Source organism: Gouania willdenowi, chromosome 12, assembly GCF_900634775.1.
Source record: "Gouania willdenowi chromosome 12, fGouWil2.1, whole genome shotgun sequence".
Classification (NCBI taxonomy): Eukaryota; Metazoa; Chordata; class Actinopteri; order Blenniiformes; family Gobiesocidae; genus Gouania; species Gouania willdenowi.
Window position 1 is genome coordinate 10,213,722 of NC_041055.1, and position 22,196 is coordinate 10,235,917.

The following is a 22,196-nucleotide window of genomic DNA, read 5'->3' on the forward strand; positions in this document are numbered from 1 at the left end:
TATAAAGGTCACACGCATGTTTCAATGACGTAATCACATAATCTATCAATTATTATAAGCTATCATATATCATATTATAAACAACATCTGAACTTTAAGGCTTGTTATTATTGTAATTTGTCAAACCTTCCCCCGAATACAACCTCAGTAAAAAGCGACACCCAAACAAAGAAATGACAACTGAGTTGAGCGCTGAGGCATTGACTGTGTGCGCGCGCACACAAAAGCACAACACAATCAGACAAATGAGTCTACAAAATGATAGAAGATGACTTGATGGTGAAGAGTGCAGAGAGGGAGAAATGGCTGGCTACACAAACAGATGAAAAAAAAGAGACACAAAGCTGTTATGATGGTCTGCTTACAGTGTCGGACACCAGCAGTGACTCAGTCCCAGCTACTGGATCATGTGGAAATGGATCATTTGTGAATAAAAGCACCAATGACACACTTTTAACAACACATCCCAGTTTCCTCATTTTTATTAATGCAGATTATTCCCATGCTATATCTCGACACTTCCAACTCCTCCTACAATCTCCATGACACATCCTGTCCTAGTTGAAGGTACACTGTGGACGTGTCTGTCTGTAAACAGCTGTCTGTAAAAGTTGGTGTAATCCCCCTCAGGCTGATGCTCAACATCTGCAGAGCTTCATCTTAGTCTGTGTGTTTATCCCACAATGGAATTTGTCTGCGTGATGTGCGGCGTGCACGTGTGATCGGAGAGCTTCACATTGTAATTACTGCTCTCACATTGTTCCTTCATTCTTCAAGGATTTCTCTCTTTCCTTTCTGGTTTTATTGTTTACCACAGTTGTTCCAAACAACGTTAGGATGCGGTGGTCTTCTATCTGAAGAGTGTGACACCAGGGGTGGAGCACCGGTTTTAAAAGTGAGGTTGTTTTAAGGGTAGGGCAACCGTCAACTCCCAATTTAGTTTATTAAATTAATTTACTAAAAACATGAATCAGCTGTTATTAAGTCAGTGATACTCAACATGTGGCTCTTTATGTCTTAATTTTAAAAATTATTCCACCAGAAAAACTTTTTAACCCCTTTTTTCTTCTTTCTTTCGACATTTTGCAACTTCCTTCATCCCATTTTTGCCCCTTTTCCAGAAAATTTGACACTTTTTTTTTTTTAAGACTTTTGCCAATAAATATCCCTTTTTCCTAATTTTTCAAGTTCTTTTTGACACTTTTATCCAATTTCTTTTTTATTCCTTAATCATTTTTTTTTTTTTTTTTGCCATTTTTCATCCAAATAAGCTACCTTTTGCCCACTAAATAACACTTATTTCCTTTTTTCCTATATTTTGCCTATATTTTTTCCACATTTTTGCCTTTTTTTTACTATCGTTTGCCACATTTTGCTTATTTAAGCTACCTTTTGTCATTACATACCACCTGTTACTAATTTTTTTGACTTACACTTTACTCATCATTAACTATTTGTTTACCTTCTCGGAACAGTGGCTTTGTGAAATGCCTGGTTGTTATGGGCTTGATCACCATTCAATCAATCTAACTGGACCAATAAGTTTTCAACAATGAATCCCTCTGTAAAAAGTGTTTTTATGAAAGTGCGAGTGTCGCATCCCCCATGGGTGAGACGTGCCTTTGTGACGCAGAAAGTGGCCAACAAATCCATCAAGTGTGAGTGTGCCAGGCATGCACGTCACAATAGAAAAGGAAGGCAAGCACCCAGGCTTCATTTCCACCATTTTTTGTACTGAGAAATTGAATGTTTAATTTTAAGTTTAATTTATTATATTCAAAATTGACAAGTGTGAAGATTTAAAGAACCTTGACTTAACTAAAACCGGGAATGGTGCTAGTCAGTGTGGAGCGTTCTTGTGCCCCCCACAGTTTTCTTAATGCCCCCCCATTTAATACTGGCTGGAGCCGACTCTACGCTCTGTAGCTTGCTTTAACTTCACCAAACATTCTGCTTACTTTTGCGGGCTGTGAAAATGCAATTAGACTCTGGCGTGGATCAAGGAAGCCGATGCAGAGGGTTTTTGAGTGTTTGCAATCGATTCCTGCACGGCGATGTAGCCTCGTTTTAAAGTAAAACATAAAAGAGCAAGTATGAGCAGGCATGTGTTGATACTTGTTAAAAATCAGCACATGTGGATGTTTGTGGAAACTCAGTGGAAGTACAAGGTGTTAAAATGTTGAAGGGGCAGCTCTTTCCACTCGCTTCTTTTTTCTGCTATTTACTGCTGATAAATGTATTTATATCCATACTGTACGATATGAGCGAAAGTGCCTCAAAAACAAGAAGCTGTGTTACTGACTGGGTTTTTCCTTCTACTTTGGAGCGATTTAAAAAAAAAAAAAAAACCTTCACACTTTTAGTTTGAGTTCAGTACTAACCCTATTAGAGGTGTAACACTTCGTTTAAGCAACAATTTGATTTGAATCACGATTCATTGTTGCCGATTCGATTCAAAGACGATATTGGTTCATTTAGAACGACTCGATCCAAAATGAATCAGTGATTATGGAATCCATTCTGAATACTAGACTGTGCAGGTGAGGTTTCAAAGATTCTGACGTTTCTCGTAGGGAATCATCTATAAATTAATTATGGACATAAACAAACAAGTAAACAACATTTAATGTCAATTGTATTCACATTTTATTTGAATATAGTCCAACCAACACTTCTCTCATTTTCAGTACTCAATGTTTTCAATAAAAAAAATTACGTATTAGGTTTACGTGAATATTTTTCCAAACTAAACATTTATTTAATAATGCTAAATATGGACAAAGCTGCATTCATTAGCATAGGGATTTACTTATGAGTGCATTTTATCTTGATAGCTGTGGATATATTCTTCATAGAAGAACTTATACCGCTTATCAAGTTTATTTGTTCGGTTATTCACCGCTGTAATGGCCTCCGCATCAGCGAACAATAAAGCTGGCAAGTTGAGCAACGCTGTTGAAAAAACAAGAGCCATTTTCCCTTAGACCCACAATAACAGGAAGTTACTCCACACCCGAAGGCGCTACTTCCGGTTGTCGTGAAAAAGGTCTATAGATAACCTTTTAAAATGACTTTAGCTCGATTAATGTCATTCGGAAGGCAAACTTGCCGAGCACAGATTGATGTAGTTGGATCGCAGGAATATAAATCGAGTCATCGATCTAATTAATGAATTGTTACTAGGGATGTAACGATTCACTCAACTCCCGATACGATTCGATTCACGATACTGGGTTCACTCACGATTTATTTTACAAAATGGGACTGTAGACTAATTTTTTTTTTGGGAAAAAAACTAGAAAATGCTGTACTATTTTCCTTTTATTTTTCATTGTCAAAAGAATTCCTTGATAAACTATTCAAAACAATGTAATTTAACTAAAAATAAATCTTGAATGAAATAAATAAAGGAATAATACAAATAAAAATGAAGCCTATTAATTTAAATTCTGGTTCTATAATAAACAATGCAAAACTGCATAATATTTCTTTTTCTTTTTAAAAGTGCAACTGAAAATGTATTTTGTGCCTTAACAATTGGACTTTAAAAAACAAAATTACGTCATATTTGTTTGGACCAGCAGAGGGCCCTGGTAACACAGTGGTCGGTTGGCATGCAGATATCTTGCAGTGAAGAAAAGCTATGCTAGCAGACAGAGCTAATAGAAAAACGTGACTTTTACAGATATTCAAGTAATATTACAGATATTCTTTCGGTGCTAAAGGGGTAATGAATCATTTATTAACATATTTAAGAGTAGAAGGCGGCCAGAAAGAAAGTATTAGCAGACTCCGCCCGCCGCCTACACTTGTGGATAGATAAAAAAAGTGCGATTCAATTTTCAGAAAATCGATATCAACCGTGATACCTATGAATCGATTTTTAATTGCCTTACGATTAATCGTTACATCCCTAATTGTTACACACTTAATCCCTGTAAAAGCACACACAACACAGAATGCACATTTAGAGGCTGAAAATGTCATTGTGCAGGTTTCAGCAATATCGTTTTTCTTATTTATTTTGTTTTAACTTTGTCTTATTAAACTATAGCTGAACCGTTGAAGAAGAACGTTCCCCAAGGACGCAGCCTGAAAACCTGATTGAAGCCACCCACACTGCGGTGAAGCGCACTAGAAAGACCAGCAGCTTTTTAAACCCTGAACCCCTTTCTGATTGAATGACAAGCTTATTAAACTCTTGTGTGATATTATGATCTCAGGGTGGCTGTCTGCCAACTTAAGCTTAGCATAAGGCAGCCCTTCGAGCAGAACAATGACGTAGACAAATGAAAGAAGTCAGCCTCTGAATGGCATGACAATGGAATGTACAACTTACGGGGAGGATTAGTTTGGGCTCAGGTTATGTTCATTAAGACATAATGTACTTTTGTTTCATAAGGACTTTTCTTACATTACAAAGTAATCAGAAAATGAGCCACTGTTTCACACAAACATTTTATCGACTTTTAGCAGCCCTCTGCCCTGAGAAAAATTAAGCTTTTCCCTTTTATTTCTTCTCTGTATTCCCTCCACTTCTGTGTATTTACCAGTATGTGTTTATACCAGGGTTGGGGACAATTATAATTGTAATCGCATAATTGATAATAAACTACAATTATGGCATAATTGTAATTAAAAAAAAATCAGTTGCTGTTGTAATCGTAATTTCATTGTAATTGAGTTCAGATAAATGATTTTGCAATTGTCTTGGAAATGAACTAAAAACTGTCAATTACAATATAATTAAACGCAAAACAGGTCTTTGGCTTACATGTATGTACTGTAGTTAACAATTATTAAAATATGTTCCCACTACCTAGAAGAAATAAGGGTTATAGTTGGGATATAATAGATTCTTTTTTTTTTTAATCGAGACAATACAACTTTCCAGTGTAACAATGTTATGAATGTAACTGATATTTTGTATAAAGAGTTTATAGCTATGGCTAAACTGCAACTCTTGTCCCTCGCTGGACTTACATAAGATATGATCATTAATGCACCAAATAATAAATGTAAAGATGCTAAAACAACATCGTACACACTTTGAAAACAGCATACAATCAATACAACGCTACATGAAGAAAAGTTGAACTTGAACTCATAATTGATTTGTAATTGAACATAGATAATTGTAATTGAAAAATGTAGTTGACCCCAAACCTGGTTTATACCATATTCCATATTTTTTGTAGTCACACCCTAATCAGCTTTTTTTGTAATTGTTTTCTTTTCCCCATCGATCAATCTTTTTCACTGCTGTTCTTGCCTTGTTTTCTTAGTCATTTATTTTTTTGGAAAATGTTCATATTCATGAATTGCTATTGTTTCCATTTTAGTCTCACAACCTTTCCTCATAATCTCACCTCCAATTCCTCTCTCTCGCAAACACACACACACACACACTAAGGCTGGGCGATATATTGAGTTTTTAATAAATATCGATATATTTATTTAAGAGATATAGCATAGAACTATATTGTAATATTGATATAATTCAAATAACATTAAAAATGTATTCTGTAGAGCCGCCTTTTTCTCCTCTGTCTATCTTAACCCCGTCCCGCCTCTCTCCCTTTCAGACGGGACGGTAACGGGAAAGTAAGATAAAACTACGTCCATGCGCTCAGTACAAATCAGGAAGAAGGCAGGTTTGACTCAACTCTGACTTTACGTTACCATGGGGCCCTTAAAGGGACAGTCCTCAGAAGGCGATCATGGCAGCGCGTGTATGTGTGCGCGCATGCGTGTGTTAGTGGTAACTGTTATATTATAATACTTTGGATCATCGTATCTCATAAATTCACAATTGTAAGTAGTAATAAATACATGACAGTTAATTGTAATAATAAAAAAACTGTACAGCACTTTGTTTTTTAATTTTTTTTCTAAATTTTGATATTGCTCTTGACACCTCTGTTAATAAATGTCCCTGTGTGACATATGGCTTTGCCTCTGAAAAAAGAAACTAACAGGTAAACTATGCTATAATAGTTATGGTAAATGGACTTGATTTATATAGCGCTTTATCACCACACTGAAGCAGTCCCAAAACGCTTTACATATCAGCTCATTCACCCATTCACTCTCACATTCACACACCAGTGGGACAGGACTGCCATGCAAGGCGCTAGTCGACCACTGGGAGCAACTTAGGGTTCAGTGTCTTGCCCAAGGACACTTTGACACATAGTCAGGTACTGGAATCGAACCCCCAACCTCTCGATCAGAAGACGACCCTCTACCACCTGAGCATCATCTCAAGGCAAGGGCAAAATATCAAGATACATATCGAATATCGTGATATAACTTGAAAATATTGATAGTAAAAAAAAAAAAAAAAGGCCACATCGCCCAGCCCTAACACACACACACACACACACAGCTGTACCTTGGTACCTTACTGCACCACAACCATCAATACTTTCAGTCAATAGTGGCATTGATCAGACCTGTTCATCACTTATCATCCTGCTGCCATAATCAAAGCCAGTTTCCCCCTAAACGATCACAACCCAAATACAGTGAATACACACACACACACACACGCACGCAAGGATGCTGATCCCAGCCTTGTGGCTATCACAACATTCTAATCAATGCTGTTATTGATGGGGTTTCATTTAATCTCTTGGTTTGAAACAAGAGGAAATGGGAGACAGAAAAAATGTGCCACTACTTGTTTCCAACAAATACATTGTGTTGTCTTGTATTTGGTCATTAGTTTGTTGTTATCGTCCACGTAGCGCCTGTTGGTTTGTTTACACAAAACGGCTTGACAATCAATCTGTTGGCATTCACATTTTTCTCGAGAGCTTTAACCTCTGTGAAGACAAATCTGTGAGTTTGTAGTTGGGTTGGAGGATAGTCATCCTTATGCAGGACGTGTATTCATTCACACAGAGCCAATATTTCATGTAAGTTGTGTCTTAGTGGTGCTGAAACCAGCCGAGATATGAACCAACCCCCTCCTCTACATCTAATCACTTAACAGCGGATGCCTTCAATATCTGTCTGGCTATCGTGTGGTTAGATTATATCACGGTGAGTGTTGGTTGAGGGAGAAATGGTGAAGGACTCCAAGGAGCAGGAAGGCAGACGTGATGATCAAAACAAAGTCTCAGTGTTCAGTCTTACTTTAAACTTACTCATATACTGTAACACACACACACACACACACGGTAATGGCCTACAAGTACGGCACTCACGTTACTGTAATTGAGTTGCTTTTATGAGTACTTGTACTTTTTTGAGTATATTTCTAAATCTGTAATTTTACTTGTGTTTAAGTTTGTTTTAAAAGAAGTAAAGTTTTTTGTTACATTCCTACACCCAACCGTTACTGAGTGAATTATTATTTTTTTGTTTTAAAATAATCAACGGACATTGTGAAACTATGACAGACAACAATAAAATGCATCACATCGTAACCGACCAATCAGATTAAAGGTTATGCACAGCGCCAAAACAGCATTGAATGCTGGTTCTTTTCTCAGTTTCAGAATTTATAAATGTAGCTATACTTAGAGCTTGGTGTTCTTTTTATTTTGAATTGAATTCATTGGTCTTGTTTCATTTAAAAATTAATTATACATTTTGACCAGCCTTTTATTAAATACAGATACCTTTGTGGGAAATAAATCAAGTTCCAATTGTGCAAGATTTAGTCACTTCTTTTTTAAGTTTACACATACAAATAACTGATTATAACATTGTAATACTGTTCTTTGATTATCTATTATTAAAGTTGTAGAGCTTAAGAATAATTTCAGCGAGCGATGGCTCTTTGAAGTATAGGAGAATGAGTGTAGCACACTATGAAATAATAATAAATAAAGAGCAAATGAATTAAAAACACACAAAACAGATCCATTTGGGATTGTATGAATGGAACAGGTGAACGAGATTGAGTTCAGACTCATTGATATGTTTACCACGTTTATGAAGCAGCCTATTGTAAAGCAGATGTGCTGTAGCTTAAAGCTGCTAATTAGAAACTTGATTTAGTACATACTGTAATACGTTACAGCACTCCTGATTTGCTGAAGGCTTTGCGTTTTATGGGGATGAACCTTTTCATGCTATTAGTAGGTGCAGAAGTAGCCAGGCTCGGCCTATACTTAGGGATGCATATTGATAAGGATTTAGCGATTCCGATGCTTTGTTGATTCCTGCTTATTGATTCCGTTGTTTTCTCGATTCTCTTATCGATTCCCAAATAGGCTGCAACCTGGTTTATTAAAATAATTATCAGGTTTATTAATATAAATGTTAATTATTCGCTGAGAATAAACAATACTCAAATGAGTAAAATGAATCCACAAGTCAAGTGGCTATTGGCTTAGGATAGTAAATTAACCTAAATTTTATCATTATCACACGTTTGTAAGTAAATTGCATTTACATAGCACCTTTCATAGATAGAAATCACGAAGTGCTTTACAGTAAAAAATGCAGTGCTTCACCAAACAAACAGTGATTTACAAAGACACAATACAAGACAGTCTTTTAAAATAAGGAAAAAGAAAATACAACGTTAACACCAAGTTAATAAAAGAGGTTAATTAAAAGCTTGTCTGTATTAAAGTGTCTTTAGCTGCATTTTAAAGGAGTCAATGGAGTTAGTGCATCGTAGAGAGTTGTTTAATTTCACCTGCTGTGCTAGTGCTAGCACTGGTGCTGCTAAGTGCATCAAAGACATGGCATTGCTGGAGTATAATGTCGTGTCGTGTGGCCAAACATTTGGACATATTGGTTGTGTTACCGCCTTTGGCGCACAGATCCCTCTTGCAGGAATTACAGCTGACAGTCATCTTTTTTTTGTGAAATGCTGCAACTAAGCTCACCTAGTGGGGTACGTTTGCTTACAGTAGCGGCGCAGCCCGGGAAGAATCGATAGCAAAATGGTAAAGGGTTTTTGTTAGCGATTCCAAAGAATCGTTTGACTGAGAACTGGTTCCCAAACGAAACCGGTTAACGATGCGCATCCCTACCTGTACAGTGTATTTTGTTTTAACAAATTAATTTAATGTTCAATTCAATTCACCTTTTTTATGTAGCGTAATTTACAACAAAGTAATCTCAAAGCACTTAACAAAAAAAATAAAGTCCTTAGTAACAAAGAAAGAACCATTTAGTGACAGTGGGAAGAAAAAACTCCCTCTTTTTTATAGGAACAAAACTCCAGCGGAACCATCTAACATCTGAATAGTGCAATTTATAAACTACATTGTAAATACTCCTTGTTCAGACTCATTCAGTGCCTTTTCTTTCAGCAGAAGACAAACACCGAAGCAGCGTTAGACTGGAGAATTATATGCAATTACATTTGAAGACATTTAAGTTATTGTTCTGTGAAGCACTTTCTAAAGTGAATGTAGTTGATAATTATTTGACTGCTTGTATTCAGTGATAAAGTGACCAGTAAAATAGAAACTAGCAGATGAAACAGATTGTTTTGCATTGTGATGCAATTTAATGTATTGTGGAATCGAATAAAATTGTTGAGATGATAATCGTAACTGAACCGTGAGACCATAGAGGATGCACAGGCTCGAATAAGACTTGATCATAGTCTCAACAAAAAGAGGGTGCTTGAACCCTGGAGGTGTGGTCTAGACCCTAGGTTCCCAAAGTGGGGTACGTGACAACACTGGAAACTAGAGTATAAGCTGAGCAGCAGTCAGGGGCCTCCATGTATTGCCACAAATCTCATCAAAGGACCGTAATTATGACAAGAACTTTATTGCTTTGGGCTAGCAAAATGTGCTCTCAAGACTTTAAACTACTAAAACACTTTTCTCTGACTATTTGATGCGATATGTGGCGTAAGATTTGTTCCATGTGATATTAGCATCTTGTTTCGGAATAATTACCAAAAAGCCATGGTTGTGTGTATGCTTGCTTGGGCGTGTTTGTGTACGCACATGAATCGGTGTCGCTCTGACTAAATGATGATAAATTAAGCTTGTGTGCTGAAATCCCCTACATAGACAAAGCCATGGGATGTGAGGTCAGTTTTATTATATTACCAACATCATTTAGAGATAAAACCATTGTTATGGGCAGTGAATAACACAGGGGTTGGTGAACAACAGATTTGTCTATGTAATGTATAATTCTATTGATATACGCTCATACTTCAATAAAATGAATGGGATGATTCACATCAACAGTAAGATCTGCACAATAATCCAAACCATTGTAGTGAGAGGAACAAAGGAGGTTAACTGGAACATTTTGGGAAGCACAATGATAACATGCATCATGAACTGCAGCATGCGTGAATAGAGGAAACACAAAGAGAAACGTGGTACACGCACACACAGACACACACACACACACACACACACACACAAAGCCTTTCCAAGATTATTTTTTGGATTAGAGAATAACTACAACGGTTCGCGCGTGCGTGTGTGTGCGCGCGCGTGTGTGTGTGTGTGTGCACCTGGGGCACTGTAAGCAGGCTTGGTGAGTTTGGCTCTCAAGGTCACCACATGAAGTCTGTCAGCACTGACTCCTTCCCCTTCACTGAGACCCTGCGCTCCATCTGATTGGCTGCCTGTGGGAACCCAATCCCATGGCCTTCCTCAAAAAATTATTTACACATGAAAAGAATCTTCCCTGCAGTGTTTATGGATTAATCATATCGTTTTTTTTCTGTATTTTTCTGTATTTTTATGTTATTGTTTCCTCAACTGTGGAAAATAAATCTAAATGCCTGTGTTTCCTGCATGCTAGGAATATGAAATGTTTAGGGTACACGGACCATTTGCAGGAGTACAAACTTGATCTTGAGACACACCCTCCGACATGTTTGAATCTTAAAATTCAAAGTTAACTATATAACAGGTTAGAAATAGATTAGAACGCTAGCTTTGGTTTTGCATCACTTGGTGAAATGATTTATTAGAGGTTCAATTAGTTTCAAATGTTCATTGAACGTGCATGTTGGATCATTAGCAGTATTTGTAGGAGAAGAGTATCACATGTAATAATATAGGCCACTGGCCAGATATGCCCCTCGTGCCCCTCCACCCCACAACTCTATAAAATTTTTATCACTGGAAAGCCTAGAATCTCTAGAATATGAAACTATCTGGTAACAGTAAAAATCTTGGGATGCACTACATGAAACTGACCTTTTTGTTGCCCTACCCTAAAAAAAAAAAAACGAATGTAGAAGATATCAAGTCATTGAATACACAATGTTTGACATAATTTGACATATGATATACCAAAAGAATGATTCAATATCAAATCACAGCAAATTGATATATTTCTTAATATGTAATATGTGAAGGTTCATACTGGTGCAGGTGATGATACCCCTGAAACTAAATGTTGTCATTGCGCAAACTCAAAAATCATGAAAACTTTTTCATGGGGTTTCCTGAGTTTCCCTAAAATTCACAGCAAGCAATCTAGTATCTAGTTTATTCTAGAAAGAATAGAATCTAAGCTTTCATTTGGTGCCAATTTGGTGACATTATTCCAATTCTAGGAGCAACTATGGTATGTTTGCACTATGTAACACAAGAATGTGATGCATAAAATAGTGCTGTCCAATATCAGCAAAAAAAAAAAAAAAACTAGTATATAATTATATTGGTCTGCATCTAAAATGTTTGATATAAGCACTTTGATGCATGCAGTCTATTCCACACTTTGCTCCAGCACTTTTGATACAAGGGTCAGTTTTTCTCATACCTACTGTTGTTGACTATCACTTGATCAAGCCTTTTCTAATATTCCACAATAGGTAAGACTTGTGTTAAATTGATATTGGTATTGGCCAATATGCAAGGTTGCGATATCGTTATTGGAAAAAGTTCTGTCGGGACACCCCTAGGCCCCTATTTTATTTCCACAGTGCCTGATTTCTCAGAGTAGCATTTTGCTCCCTGCACTATTGTAGGCGTTTCCCTAAAAGTCCAGGACCAATGGCGCACCATGCCCTGCAGCATTTCCCAACCTTTCATGTCCAATATACCCATCATCCTTTCTGTCATATCACGGACATGATGATGACACAGCAGCCTTTCCTCTTCGGGTCAGTCTAGTAGTTTAATGCCAACTAATGGCAAGCTAGCAAACACCGTTGCCATTCAACGTGTGACGACAACATATGAGCTATATCTTATTCTTTAACTAAGGCGTGTTTGTATACAAAATGTTGAACGTAAGCTTTAACACCATATTTAAAAGGCACAGTTTTGCATTTACACAGGAATGCTTCAGATTGGCTAGCTCAGGAGCCACATGTGGCTCTTTGACTCTTTTGCAATGGCTCCCTATAGCTTAAAAAATATATATATATATATATTTTTTTTTTACAAGAGCTATTAATAAATATATATATATTTTTTTTTTTTACAAGAGCTATTAATAAATATTGACAAATAAAATCATGGTACTAATATTCATCTCCAGTATTATATAGTTTCATATAATATTGTTTTATTGGATATTATTGAAATGTTTTTGTCTATTATTTCTATATGTTACTTATATATATATTATTTAAGGTAATATTGTTTAATTTTGGCCCTGAATATAAAAGGGTATTGTATTTTGAGAAAGTGTGTGTGGTTTCATTTTTTTAAAAGTACCAGTTTAAGCACCTGAACCATTTAAAAATTACCGAGTAGGCACTGGAATCGGATAAAACCCAACCCTAATCACGACGTATCCCTTAGTTCATGTTATGCATTGTTTATTTGTGTCAGCAGGCTCGTCTGAACATTTTCCTGCATTTGTTCCAACACTAACCACAAATTTAAGCCTTTTTCTCATTTATTTCTAAGGTTTAGGTTGTTTTAGATTTGAAACTTCACCTTTTGATATATTTAAGAGTTGTGCCACAAATTGTTATCAATGGATGAATAAAATGTCTGCTTGCATTCAGGAATTTGTCGTATAAATTTATAAATTAAATTGACACATTTTCCTGTGTTAAAGTACCCCTAAGGGTACACATACCCCTGGTTCGGAACCACTGCTGTAGGAGAAGGGACGTGGCTCTCTTTAGATTGCAGATGGTGTCCAGTGTATTACTTTATATCACTAATATTGTTCTGGCGTGTGCATGTGCGTGTGATCCACTCATCGTGAGCACTGTCACGTTTGGGTTTCTGTCATGTTGGCTGTTAGGTGCTATCACTTCACGTTCTGTTTGTGCTCTCAGTCTTTGGCCTTTCAGCGATGTCCCTAATGTCCCACTGGAGTTAAATCACTGCCATGCTCCCATGTTTTGGCTGTTTTCATGTCCTTCGCTGTCACCGCCTTGGGCTGGGTGCACTGAATTCCCGACACGTGTGATTTAGCGGGGCTCAGTGTTGTTGCACCTTGTTTTTGTTACTCTGAGAACAGCTTCCTCACTGCTTTTGCGTCTCTCTTTCAGCCGTGGTCAGTGCCATACCAGTACCGACTCTGGACTCCTCTCAGTATCCTGGGATTCTACCTTCACCTTCCTGTGGCATCACCCACAATAACTTCAGCCTGAGAGCCATGCCTTTCCCCAGTCTGACTGTGGACAGAGGATATACTCCAGGTATTTCAATGCAATGGTTGTAACAATTACATGAAAGTAACTGAAGTAATTACTAAAACTAATCGTCATTTTTAAAATGTCACAAGAACTCATGTATCGGGGGAAAAAATATCCAATCTAGTACACACCAGATCAGGGATAGGCACCTTTAATGACAGTGGGGGCCACGAAAGGGATTGACTGATCCAAGGGTCACGTTACAAACATTTATGTCAGCATTTAGAGAAAAATGACTAATCTGAGCATTAATAGAAGATATAAAGACTTTTTGTCTTAGTGTGGTTTTGTTGTTTTGTGTGCTTTTATTAGTTTTTATTAGTCCGTCTGTTAATGTGGATGTTTGTTAGCATGATATCTCAAAACGCTCTGAACATGTACGTTGAATTTGGTGAGCTAATAGACAATATCAAATTGAAGAACTAGTACAATTTTGGAGATCATCTGGAATACAGCACAATACAGTAGAACAGTGATTCTCAACTTGTGGGTCGGGACCCAAAAGTGGGTTGCGGACCTGTACTGGGTGGGTTGCAGAAAGCTGCCCAAAAAAATACTTAATGTCCGCCATGTTGGACTTGTCTTTTATTTTGAAAGAAACTTTTCTTTTGACAGGCATGCTGTGAAATGCATGTCGCAGAGCAAAATTTATAGATTTATGTTTTAAAAAAAGATTATGTATGTGTGTGTTTTCAACAGCTATCTTTGAAAAAAACTAAATTTGGTTGGTTGAATTCTAAAAAAAAAGAAGTGGGTCGCGATTTGATGACAGTGGCAAAATGTGCAGAGAGATATAGTATCAAGAAAGAAGCTTTTGAGTGAGGATATTTCCAAAGGTTATGAACAGATTGAAATAAAATTTGGTGAACGTATGTAAACTTGGTGGAGGTTAGCGCTCTGAGTGCTCTTGTTTTGTGTCATTTTGGACATTTTTATTACTTTTTCCTGTCATTTTGTTGTTTTTGTGTTATTTTGTGTAGTTCTGTTGGAATGTTTGGAATATTGTTTGGTTTTTGTTGTTACTTTGGTTGACATTTAATGCATTTGCTCGTGTGTGTGTGTGTGTGTGCGTGTGCGTGTGCGTGCGTGCGTGCGTGCGTTTAGTTTCAATTAGTTTGTGTAATATGTGTAACTTTATATTCCTACTAACTTCTTGAATTACAATTTTTGGGGGATACACAAAATTAGAATGAGGGCTGCATGTGGCCCCCGGGCCTTCAGTTGCCTCTGGCTGCACCAGATATTTATGGTTTTCTTTTTGTTTTTATGTATTCCACATCACTGTTAAATAGCCTATAGGTCAGATATGTAAGAAAGGTCACAGTCTATTTTCACACTTTGTAGAGAAGAGTGCTCGTATTTATATTTTTCTGTAGATGTAATCCCCATTATAATCAAAATTGCTCACAGAAAAATGTGTATGCAAGTTTACATTGTTATTACAGCTGTCCACTTGCAGTAGCTTTAAGTCTCTCAATAACATTAATACAAGTGAATGAATCAGTGTTCTATCAGTGGTGCTGAAAAAGCAGCGCTCATCTGGATTTTGCAGGCTGCCAGCTGTGTGTGCGTGTGTGTGTGTGTGCGTGTGTGTGTGTGTGTGTGGTTAACGTGTGTATACGGGCTGTCTTCTCCGTGCCAGCGATGCGCTGATGGGCTGTTACACGGTCAATGACCCAGCTAAAACTGTGCTTTTACATTTGGAAGGATTTGCAGATAAATTCTTTGCCAGCATTAGCAAACTAGGTTTGTTGGAAATGGTTTGTTTTTACATTTGGAGTCAAAGATGTGCAAAAACACATCACATATTTTTTTTCTAATATTTTACAAATCCAAGTTACACTGATTTCCAGTTGGAGAAAAATTCATTTTTTTTTTTTTGTCTTTTTGGTTTTAAGGCACAAATTATCATTATTTATATTCCTCTTGCGCTACTTGAAATGCAGAACAAAAGTAAAGTTGCTTTCAGACTTTCCTCATAATAGCAAATTCATGTGGTTGTCAAACTGTGGGGATAAATTGCTCCTTGACTGGATCATTTTTTCCTATAGCACATGAAATTGCAGCAAAACACTAACAAATCAAACTCAAATTAAAGAAAATAAATCTTCATTGTGTTGATTTATTGCTCGGACCTTTTCTGAGACAAAGACTTTATTTGCAGACTCTGTTCATCCACCGGCTCCTCCAAAGAATTCATTCTGTCCTCTTGCTAATCCATCCTTTTGAAGGATACATTTTTGAAAGGTTTATTTTAAACCATGTGGGCATCATCGTCATTCTGAGCATGTTTGCAGGTGTAGACATTCTTTGTCCAGTAGTATGAATATGTATTTAAAAAAACAATAATAATCAGAATTCTGAAAACAGTTATTGGTTTAAGGAAGTGCTCCCACAACACATTTTTAATAAAATGTCAAACAGTAATATGTTCAAACTAATAAGTATCAGAGATCTGTATAACTTTAAAGGCAAAGTACGAAGCGACTACTAAAAAGCAATCAGCCACTCCACTCTTTTCCACACATGACCCTTTTTTATAGTGTTTTTATTGAATCTGTTTTATCTGTGGGCTTGGTTTTATGGTTTGGTAACCTTCCTCCAAGGAAAAAAAAGGACTACACCAGATTGTAAAGTGGTCTTGTAAACAAAGAAGAGCTCCATCTTAATCCCCAATCCCTGAACCTCAGGCAGTCACAGACGATGTCTGGATCCAAGGATGTTTGCACCTCGCCTGCCTCCCTGTGAATATAAACTCCTCCCATCAGGACCAAAATCAGAATCAGAATAATTTATTTATGGCCACACAACAGAGTTGCTGGAATTTGTTTTCAGTACAGCACATCATGCTCACATCACTTTTTTCCCACACTTTGAACTCTGTGGCTTAAAGAATGACACGGCCAATTTGTGGATTTTTTTTGGGGGGGTTCACAAGCATCATGCCGCCGAAAAGTTGAGCTTCGTCACGATAAAACAATGAAATTACCGTTAAAGGTGCAGTCTGTAACTTTCAGATCCCTCCCTTCCCGCTGCTCTCTTGCCCTGCCTCCAAAGTCTGTCCCTCAGAGGAGGGAGTAATATAAGATGCAGTGTTATATTGCAGCATAACAACACACTGTCACTCACAGCAGCCCACACAGAGGCTGCAGTGAGAGCAGCACGCACACGAACAAACACATGAGAGAGAGATATACAGAGTTCTAGTGTAACAATTACAAATCAAACATAATGTAAATCAAGCAGCAGTAATTACCTTTCAAGCAGAAAAGTCGCCAATTCCATCTTCTACTCCTCCACTGTAAAAAAGATGGCGCTCCAGGCACCACCTTGCTATGAGCATTGCTGTGTTATGGCCACGTCGGAAGGGGGCGGGGGCTGTGAGCAACAGCTGTCAGACAGTCCATCAAACACAACCCTGGCCCTGATTGGTTTCTTTTGCTCGGTCGCAGTGCATTCTGGCAATCTGCCAAAGGCTGCAGGAGGAGGGGCTCAATTAGTTTGTTTTTTCACACAAACTACTAGTTTCATGTAAGGCTGTCCTTACATAGTGACAGCTTTAGTAAATATGACAAGTCACTTTTATAAGTTACGGACTGCAAATTTAAGGTGGACCGATGAAACATTTTACATTAAATTTACATCCCCATTACGCATCATACGCACGTCTGAAGCGAAGCCCCGCCCACCAGCGACACATTTAACTCGGTGCGTTTCACTGCCTGCTGAAGCGAGGCCTTTTTCTCCTCTCACAAATATGAACCACCAGTGAATAAAGCTGGTGTGATTAGCGGCTAATGCTATGCTAGCTCAGTGCTACAGTGAGAACTTTTACCTGCTACTACCACCTCCTCGCTGATTCTCCTCCACGCCAAATCCTTCCTAGTCAGGTCCCGGTTATAAAGGTTGTGTCATAAAAGCTCCAGGTGGTCACACACAGCTTCTACTCCATGGTTGAATGGGTGAACAGACCAGTGACCGTGTTGATGGCCTGACGTCATCGTCAACAAAGACTCTGATTGGCTTTCGTCATGCGAAACAGGAGTACGGTTCTCCCCTGTGTCCTCCAACCATGGTTAGGAGACAAAAACAGGGAAGGTTTTAACAGGAACAATAAACAGCATACAGTTGCCAAATCACCACGTTATGTTTGTTCAGAAGCAATCGCGAATGTATTCTGACTCAGAGTTGGGACTCTGCGTGATCGCTCCGCGGTAGTTCATGGTAAGAAGATTGGAAGAAGCGCCGTATCTTTCTGTTTCCAGTAAAAAGTGACCGTATAAAGCTGTAAATGAACTGATATGTCGAGGTGGGCAGTGAAAAGGTGAATTCATGTGGAGAAGGAAACTTACCAGTTGAAACTCATTAGTTGAAACACAGAAATCTGGGATAAACCTAACAGGAGTATAGCAGCCCACCTACGTGCCCGTTCTGATTGGCCGAGTCGTCTGAGCGGCACCTTTATCAGCCAGAGTGCGTTCTATGTAACGATGCGGCCTTTTTTTGGAAAATGGATAAATATTAAGAATGCCGTCAATATAGCGGGTCACTTTATAGTCTGGAAATTACTGTAATACATTTTTAACTTGACACGGCCTGATACCACTTTTTACAAAATATCCAAATTTGTATTCTGACTTAGACTCCGTACTTATCGATGCAAATACAGCTGCTGTGATTCTCTTGAAAATAACACACATATTGTTAATTTATTCTATGTAAACATCTTTCCCAATGCTTATACACTGTTTATTCAGGTTAACACACAGACTATTTTAAGTCAGGATTTAGGTGTTCATGTGAGGGGCGGTAAGAAACTGTGAAGGGGGCTTCATGAGTCTACAACATTGGTGTAAAACTAATTTCCTTTTAGGGCCACATATGTCCCATTTTTAACTCAAAAGGGCCGAACCAGAAAAATCCTGCCATATTTCTACCAAAAAAGTAAATTTTTGCCGTTTTGTGCTTTCGGTTTAACACTTCTACTCATAAACTACTGTATATAAGTCAAGTTAGTGTTTCTTTAGGTGTAGAACATGAGGTACCAGTGTCTGAACTGGGTTATTTGTTATTTTATTGAATGACTAATGCACATAATATAAAACAAATGCCACAGGGCTAAATTTAGCACATCATAGCATTCAATCAGGCCCATGAGTTTCTATTACTGGGAAAACATTTTGCTTAATGATTTACTTTTTGGCAATTTACTTTAATAATTTATTAATTCAAGCAAGTGAGTCAGAAAATGGATGAATGGCATTTATTATTTCACATCTAAATGACAAAGTAATGTGCAATACTGTTTGTTTTGTATGGGTGTATTTTAAGTTTACTTTTGGTTTGCATGATTGTGCAGCTCTTTGTATTCATGTTGTTTAAGATGTAAAGGGAAACAGTCTTTTACAAGAATGTTCTGAGCGTTGTCGTTATTCTGGCCTACTTTAAATGAAACAGGGTGAAATGTGGCCATGAACTCAAATTAGTTTCACACTCCTGCACTAAAGTTTAATATAAGTGTCCCACAGTCTGAATGAGAAGATCTCGAGGCTCAGATTTGGCCCACAGGCCATGAGTTTGACATTCCTGGTCTACATTGTGAGCTGGGGTGTGACTTGAACCCCAAAAATGAGATGTGAGGTGTCATGATATATATTCACAACCCAGTTTCACCACTAGACTTACTCAAATGTTAGCCCACGTATAAGTTAATCAACACTTGTTGATGTTTTTTTTTTTTGGTTGTTAATTTTTTGGATAGAATTATGTGCGGGTTTCTTCTAAAAAATATCATTTTATATATAAATTGGCTGATATAGTCGATACATCATCCTCACATACCCTTTGTGATGATTTGGAATCTGGTGATAAACAAGCTACTTGCACAGACAGAGGTAATGTGTTTGGGTTTTCATGCCCAGGGTTGTTTTTTTTTCAATTCCCCAACGACTGATTTAGTAGTGTTTTTGTTTTTTTGCTTTGTTGTTGTTTTTCTGTATAGCATTAGCTTGGTAGTCAGTGTTGGTGTTTTTCCTGTTTGCTGTGTGGGTTTAGGATCCTCTCTGTGATTACAGCCACTCAGTCTTGTCAGTAATATTCATGTTGAGGTACAAATGCAATCCAACATGGGTAAGTTAGTACACATAACAAACGCCTTTAGTATCCGCCAGGAGGGATACTGAAAAGTAAATTACTGAAGGAAAAATTACAACTACTACTAATAATAACTTAAGTAGCCTTTTAAAAATCAACATCTCAAATCACTTTAAACCTAGTAACCTTAAAATCTGAATATAAATGAAATGATGAAGACATTACCAAGGATTTTCTCAAACAAACAGAATTAACAAACACAACATATTTTGAGCAAACCATTCTGTTTTTTTCTCCTCACACGTTTGTCCTCAGTCTGTGTTATGCACTGGGCACTCGCGTCTCTGTGCGTGTGTGATTGCGAAACGTTCCCGCTGACAGGCTCACACTTGGAAAAGCTGAGCACAGCGTCACATTCCCCAGTTGACAGAACAAATAGATGCTATTATCATCTTTGTTTTTCATCGGTAATTATTTATTTAGTATCTCATGGCATGAATTGCTACAACAAATTAAGTTTTACGCTTCAGCTGATCCTGCCTCGGCAGTCAGGATACTTCTGAGCTCATTTGCATTAAACATTTACATATACAGTGTCACAGAGCTGAGGGGAGAGAAACATGAACAAGCTTGTGCCTTTTTTCGGAAGATTTGATTTAAGGAGGTAAGGCACTTCTTTCTCCTCTTATGCTGTCGTACAGCCCACCCTGATCTAAATGCATTGTTTACTTTACAACCTGCATGTTACAGGTACGTCAGGACAATGTTAGCCTAACGCCCTAGTGACTTACAACAGAAACTAGCTGCACTAATGGAACTCGGTTGCCAATTAGATGGTTGCCGCTTTAGCCATAACACTAACTGGGATTTATAACTGCATTCCAGCATCACCGTCTGAACCCTGTGTTCAGTGCTGCCATGTTTCTGCTCCATTTTAAAGCAATGGCCACATTTACATGAGAGCTTTAATTCAGAATAAAAAAGAAATCCTCTTTAAACTGACCTTGTAAACACAAATTTCTAATTGAAAATGGCCATTCTGAATTGAACTTAAATCTGAATTAGGTGACTGTTTATTCAGATTTTAATGCAGAATGAAATAATTCCTCGATTTTGTATACAGTAGTCTTTCGTTTATCGCAAGGGTTACGTTCTAAAAATAACCCACAATAGGCAAAATCTGCAAAGTAGTCAGCTGTATTTTTTACAGTTATTATACATGTTTTAAGGCTGTAAAACCCCTCACCACACACTTTATACACATTTCACAGACAGGAAATAACATTTCTCTCTTGTTTAAACTCTCTCAAAGTTCAAACCTTCGTAGAATTTAAAACTTAAACCTGTTTTCAAACATACAGTGCTTCAGAGTCACACTGCTAGTAATCAGACATTAATGCCGAACGCAATCAGAGTCTTTGTTGACGATGACGTCAGGCCGTCAACACGGACACCGGTCTGTTCACCCACTCACCCATGGAGTAGAAGCTGTGTGTGACACCTGGAGCTGTGAGACACAGCCTTTATAACCAGGACCGGACTAGGAAGGATTAGCCGTGGAGGAGAATTAGCGAGAAGGTGGTAGTAGCAGGTAAAAGTTATCTCTGTAGTTTTCACCTTTGAAAGTCGGCACCGAGCTAGGATAGCATTAGCCGCTAATCACACTGGCTTTTTTCACTGGTGGTTTATGTTCATGAGAGGAGAAAAAGGAGCGCAGCTCGTCGCTTCAGCAGGCGGTGAAACTCACCATGTTGGATGTGTCGCTGGTGGGTGATCGCAGCATTAGCCAATGAGGACGCAGAAGACAATGCGCGTTCATACGCTGTAAAAAAAAAAATGCATGCAAAATTGCACTGTAAAAAGAAATCCACGAAACACTGAGGCCGCGAAATGTGAATCGCGTTATAGTGAGGGACAACTGTAGATTTAATTCCGCTTTAAATGAATTTTGATCGTTCTGCACATGCTCATCCTGTCGCGATGACGCGCTGGTGACAACATAATCCAAGATGGCCGCCCAAAGCGCGCGAGACTCGAGCAGAGACTTTATTTGACAAGAGCCTTAGAAAATTTGGATATAATGAAAAGAGTGGATGGATAGAAGCATAAACATGCCAACAGACACACGGACATCAGCAAACAAAATGGGCTACGTCGGGGTACATGAAGCCTTCAGCAGACCACAGAGCTTCAATAGTGACATGTGGGTCATAAAGTTCTCCTTCCACTCAAAATCTTGGAGGTAGAGCAGCTGTTGCACTAACCACTGGCTTTGATTGGCCAAAGTACGGTCGTCTGCCTTCTTTCTCCGGTTCAGTCTCTTTTTCCCAGCCCAGCTGATGAAAGTGAGTTATTGTTGAGCTGCTGCTACAAAACTACAACCAAAATAAATCTTATTATGTGGTATTTTATCCATGTAAACTTTAATTCGGAATTACTATTTTCATGTAAACACAAAGCAGAATACTTCAATTTTCAATTATTTAATTCTGAATAATTAATTCTGAATTAAAAAAACATCATGTAACTGTGGCCAATGTCACCCTCT

The 22,196-nt window shown here is 37.9% G+C and overlaps 1 protein-coding gene across 2 annotated transcripts in view; it reads left to right on the forward strand.

Moving 5' to 3' along the window:
• The window catches only part of dcc (DCC netrin 1 receptor), a 400,100-nt gene that overhangs the window by 335,900 nt on the left and 42,004 nt on the right, over positions 1-22,196 (forward strand). For both annotated transcript variants that reach the window (XM_028463510.1, XM_028463511.1), the window contains one exon: positions 13,409-13,558. In XM_028463510.1, coding sequence (XP_028319311.1) covers positions 13,409-13,558 — 150 coding nt within the window. The remainder of the gene's footprint in view (positions 1-13,408; positions 13,559-22,196) is intronic.